The following is a 5,889-nucleotide window of genomic DNA, read 5'->3' as shown; positions in this document are numbered from 1 at the left end:
TTATAAAGACCATTATAATGCATTATGAAGGTATCGATAGTGCATTGTATGTGACAGCTTTAAGTAACATGTTACGATATATTTTTCCATGAAGAATAAGACCTTTCTGGAAACCTTGTAATTACTTATCTAATATATCAAAAGATGGCACTTACATGGCATATTGCAAAATAAATGTGGCCAAATACACAAAGAGAACATTTTTCATAATTTCATGAGCATCAGGGAATTAGAAATTTAAAAAGTTTGGTGCCCCTATAACATTAGTGGGTAAGAAAGCTGAGGGCTGCTGGAATTGCTGTCAATGTCTTGTTTGTGCTGCACAAACAGTTTCAAGTCATGAGATAAGGGAAACTACACCTGGTGTGTTGGTAAACCTGACCTTGAGTAGCTCTCCATGCTGGGACGGGGGGGGGGAAGCAGTGGGAGCTATTGGAGTCACTGCGTGGAAGAGACCAAATGTGGGATTAACTCTTGTTTCACTGTGCTCATTTAAAGAGGTAGACAGGTTCAGGTTCACAAAGTGCAAATTTTCTTTCAACTGACCAGTTGAGTAGGAAGAGTCACAGTCACAGAGTACTCAACTGGTTGGTTGAAAGAGACTCTTGATTTGGATTTGTACTTTCTGGACCTGAAAACTCCATCTCTGCTCAACTGTATATATAATATTCACTTAACTCGTTTCACTATTCTCATACATATAATACATATGCATGCAATGTACGTGTAGCAATAGCAATTATAGTATAAGAATCAATACTTATGTAAAAGGACAAATAATCTTTAAAATTACCACATTAGGTATCAGTTTTTTTCCCTTGAAATGTTTGCTTCTTTTTTTCACATTTATTGAACATGGAAAGTTTATTGAACAAAGATAGATGAAGAATGTGCACAGATGTGGTTCCTTGGAGCAATTGTGAGAGGTATAGGACAGAAGAGCAGGGCCCTGTATCAAGGACCTTGAAGGGTAGCAGGATGAGAGAAGCTAACAAGAAACATCTCGTCATCTGGTGCAAGGATGTCACTCGTAGAAAAGGTAAATAAATCAGAGATGGGCAAATGAAGCTTCATGAACCGCTTGCTGTATTTTTTGACCCCACTAGATGGTGCTCTTGGTTTCCTTTGGGGCATGCTTTGAGTCTTTTTATAAACAGAGAGCACCATCTAGTGGGATAAAAAAATACAGCAAATGGTTCATGAAGCTTCATTTGGCCATCACTAATAAAAATGGATGCTGATTTGTGAGCGGGGGCTTCTTTCCTTCGCATGTGGGGAACCCCCCCCATGCCCACAGACAAAATAAATGGGAAACTTCTCGTACAATAAGGTGTCTTATTTCTCTCCATCCAAAATTTCTGAATATCACATCTCGTAAACACAGACAACAAATTCAACAATACAACTAAATTGCTGCAGTAAATCCAAGCCCTTCTCAAAACTTATTTTCTTTGCCAAAAATCAAATAAATCAGGATTCACAGAAGCAGATCAAATCTGAAAGAACAAAAAAACAAAAATCAGCAGTGAAGTCCAAACACATGATCGCAGTAGCTTCCGACGTACAGTGACGGACTCTGAGTCTCCCAGCGTTCAGGTTTTTATTTTGTCACCACACCACTCGTTGTGATGAACGGCACAAAGTGCCACATTTCTGCATTTTCATGCAGCTCTATTCCCGCGAGGCTGCAGCTTCAGTTAAACAATTTGTTCCCCTTGCCCAAAATCTTTTAGAGTGATGAAGACTTGAGAATACCATTGTGTTTGCCAAACCATAAATTTATGTTCAATGTTATACATTATGTATATTTATTTAGCAGATATTTAGTATAAATTATTTAGCAGGTACTTTGAACCAAAGTGACATAGAATTGTGAAAGCCAGATCAGACAGTTCGTGGCACAATTGGGGGTAAAGGGTTTCGATCAGGGGCACAGCAGTGAAATCACTCCTCTGACCCTGAGATTTGAACCAGCGAACTTCTGATCACAGGCGCATAATGCAGTGTAACAATAATGCATGATGTTTACACGGCCATTTGCCAGGCATGAATCATACCCAATGTCAGACGCTGGTGCAGTTAGTGGACAGCTGCGCCTCCATCTTGTTCCTCGCCTCCTTGGTGTCGCCCTGGGAGCAATTGCCCCTGCCCAGCTCGCACCTGAAGACCTGCGCATAGGCCTTCCTGAAGTTCTCCGACAGGAAGGCGTAGATGATGGGGTTCACCGAGGAGTTGCTGTAGGCGAGGCAGTGTGCCACCACCCGCAGCACGAAGGAGGCCTGGTTTAGCGGGAAGGAGCCGAACTCCACCCAGAGGTGCACGACATGGTGAGGCAGCCAGGACAGGCAGAAGACCACCACCACCACCAGGACGGTCTGAGCAGTCTGGGCCGGGGGCAGCAAGAGCGACATTTCAGTATGGTGTCTCCACTTAAATCGGAGGGAGTAAGAGCTGCAAAAAACCACTCGATGAAGTCAGAGAGCATAGCAAAATGTGTGTGTGTGTGTGTGTGTGTGTGTGGATTTCCATAGATGTCCCCCAAAATGTCCCAAAAGTGTGATAAAACCTGAAACTTCTCTACTTTTGGGGACATTTTTCAGGTCCCCATTTGGATAACCTCAATTTTAAGAACATGTATGAATTAATTAAAAATGTAAAAATGCCAAATGTCTTGTATTTTGTCTGGTTACTTATGGTTAAGGCTAGGGGTGGGTAGGGGTAAAGGGTGCTGTGACTGGGATTAGGGGTGATTATGGGTTTTTCCAATAGAAATGAATGAATGATCCCCATTTATATAGGCATCTAGATAGGTAGATAGGCGTTTGTGTCTCTGAGAGTGGTTTTGCATATATTACATCGTAAGGAAACAATGCCATAAAACAAAATCCACAACGTTTGGCTATTTTAATTTTTTGATGACAGTGACAGATTTTTATAAAATTGATTTTGCACAAGGTAAAAGGTATCATTTCAGGACAGTGTGGGGACATTGTTTCCCCGAAATGTAATATATACAAAGCCACACACACACACACACACACACAGAGGGGGCGTAAAAACCAGTATGGAAAAGAATATATAGCGTATATACCTTTCTTTTAGAAGCTTCTGACTTCTTCGAAATGCCTCTCAGTTTTTTGTGTAAATGACTTATTACCTATAAAAAAAAAAACATGTCAACTACTTCAGTGAGTACAATTCACATACTTTTAGAGTTTAATAAAGGATCAACACGCGGAGGTGAATAATACTAAAGTATATTATAGCCTACTAAAAATTTTACTAAAATGACTGTCATATCACAGCTTGATGTAGACATTACAAATGTTATTTTCGGCTTTTCCTTTACACGACGAGGAATACTTTTTTGATAAATATTTGCTGTATAATAAAGTATGACGCTCACTAACCTTTGCGTAGCAGAAGGAGATGAGAAGTAGGGGTAACATATAACCAAAGACAAACGTACACACCGCATAGAGCTTCTTTCGGTTGTGGTCCGGCCACACTTCCCAACAAAACGTGCTGTTATCTCCCCTCCGGACAATGCTCTGGTAGTAAGCGACCGGAGCTGCCATGGTAAGGGAGATCATCCATATGGTGATTACCCCGGTGAGTGCATGCCTGGCCACCCGTAAAGAGGTGGACTTCCGAGAGTGTACGATGGCAATGTAGCGGTCCACCGACATCGCCGACAAAGTGAAAATGCTGACCAGCATGGACACTGTGAAAAAGTAGTGAATGAATTTGCAGATGATGGCTCCGAAGACCCACGTCGGGAGCATGTACACGGTCGATTGGAAGGGTATGCAGAAAATCAGGTAGGACAGATCGGCAATGCTCAGGTTGAGGATGAAGATGTTGGTCGTGCTGCGAGGCTTGCCAGGCTTACTTCGAGCCAGCACCGTGATCACCAAAGAATTGCCCAGCACCCCAAGAGTGAAAATGAGCCCAAATATCAGCAGCGTTATCAAGTTATCGATGCCGATCCCAAACAGAAGTTTTTGGGTCGATTCCCCGGCGTTCGTCAGGTTGCCACACAACAGTCCGTCACTCTGGTTATTTACAGCTGACAGATCCATCACTGGTAGCTGGAAGTACTAAAACAGGCTCGCCCGACAATTACAAGCAAACTATAGGTTTCCGTTATTTCCATGTCATTAACTGCCAATAAAAATAAATCGCATCCCAAAAATGAACAGGAGTCGCAATACTCAATGTAATAAATTGGTTTGTTTTTTTGTCATTTTTTTAGTTATAAGGTTATATGATTTTGTGCTCCTATGTGTTAACGATAAGTATAGCCGCTTGATCTGCGCCCTTCCCTCTGCGCTTTGCTCCCTCCACAGTCCCCCCTTCTTCTCCTCCTCCTATCTTCCGCCGTACTTCCTCTTGTCTGGAAATACAGACCCGGACGCCCCCGCAGCACGTCAACCTGCAACTCCCAGGAGTCTGACGACGGAACAACCCATTCCTTTATTATAAAAGTGGGTAAGTTAAGTATGGCTCTCGCTGTTGCTGGTAAGTCTTCGGGCAGTGGCATGGTCGTAAATTACGGGGGGTAATAATCAAAACCGCCTGAATACATATGGGAGGCGACCTCAACACTTCCATAGTATTTATTTATGGCCACTTTTCCGGGTTTTGATTTCTAAGCAGAGTGAAAAATGCCATTTAAAAAAAAAAAAAGGTCGGCTTTCAGTGATTGACAGGCAGCCTACACATACTGCACCCCAGTTAGGGTCGTTTTAATTAATTCTGTGCCATGGTTTGGTACTATGGATTACCAAAAGGTGTTGGACCGTACTTCAGGTTAATTCCACTTGCATATCGGCTGACACTTTCTTTAATGAAAAAGTGTAAACCTGATTTACCTGACAAGTAACAAAAAATATAGCCTATTTTAACTGGATATCTTTTCCATCTAGTAGAGCTGTTCAATCGAATGGGAATTATGTATAATCCACTTTTTTTTTCCTTTGGGGTTATTTAAGAGAGATTACAGATTTAAAAAGCACACATTTCAGCTATTTTGTTTAAATTTATCTTAAAATAGCTTTGAAATGCACTTCTACATGATGGAATATGTCGTTTAGACCACAAAAACGATTCAGTCTGTGCAAGGGAATAGGTTTGGATATGGACAGCAAAGGTGAGACCGTACCAATGTGGGAGTTCCGTGTTTGTTTGGGGAGGGGGAGAGAGGTTCAGGGCTGATTTGGTCCCTACTAATGCTGACGCCTGGAGCCGTATACTCTGCACACCTTCTAAAATGTTATGAGGTCCTTTCCCATGACATGAACTTGGTCCGATTGTAGTTTCTCAGAGGCAATTCTGGAACCCTTTTTCAGTACCTACTCCACACTAAGTACTTTTTGTTTGAGCACAAACTACTGGGGGGGGCCTTACATCGATGGCATGCTGACTAGATGACCACAAGCACCGGAGCTAACTTGGAAGTTTCTGCGGAACTGCAGGGAAAAGGGATGGAAGTAGGGTAGCAAACATTGAACGTATGAAATTATTTTTGCACCTCAATTACATTTGATGCATTACTGAAAACCTTTTTGCTTGATATGACCTGGTCATATTGATTATGTCTCTCGGCTGGCCTGGGAACACCTTGGAGGAGCTGGAGGAGGGGGCTGGCAAGAGGGAGGTCTGGGCATCCCTGTTTGTACTGCTACCCCGTGACCCAACCCCAGAAAAGTGGCAGATGATTGATGGATAGATGGATGGATGGATGACCTGGTCTTGTTTCTTGCTTACCTATCCTACATCTGGACATTGGTACTTCTCTGAAATGACATACTCTGTATTTCACTGGGGGTGTGATTTCATGGCTCCAAAGCAGTACTTGAATAGTAATTGAACAAAGTTTTAAACATT

The 5,889-nt window shown here is 42.3% G+C and overlaps 1 protein-coding gene across 1 annotated transcript; it reads right to left on the bottom strand.

The window, feature by feature from the left end:
* Positions 1–732: 732 nt before the first annotated feature.
* LOC111852251 (galanin receptor type 1-like) lies at positions 733–4,429 on the bottom strand. Its single transcript, XM_023827918.2, has 4 exons — positions 3,411–4,429; positions 3,092–3,157; positions 2,058–2,384; positions 733–1,496 (listed from the first exon to the last, which is right to left on the bottom strand). The coding sequence occupies exons 1-3, from the start codon at positions 4,080–4,082 to the stop codon at positions 2,064–2,066; spliced, it is 1,059 nt and encodes a 352-aa protein (XP_023683686.2). The 5' UTR covers positions 4,083–4,429; the 3' UTR covers positions 733–1,496; positions 2,058–2,063.
* Between the last annotated feature and the right edge of the window lie 1,460 nt (positions 4,430–5,889).

This window comes from Paramormyrops kingsleyae, chromosome 23 (assembly GCF_048594095.1).
Source record: "Paramormyrops kingsleyae isolate MSU_618 chromosome 23, PKINGS_0.4, whole genome shotgun sequence".
Classification (NCBI taxonomy): domain Eukaryota; kingdom Metazoa; phylum Chordata; class Actinopteri; order Osteoglossiformes; family Mormyridae; genus Paramormyrops; species Paramormyrops kingsleyae.
This window is presented reverse-complemented; position numbering and strand designations above follow the sequence as displayed.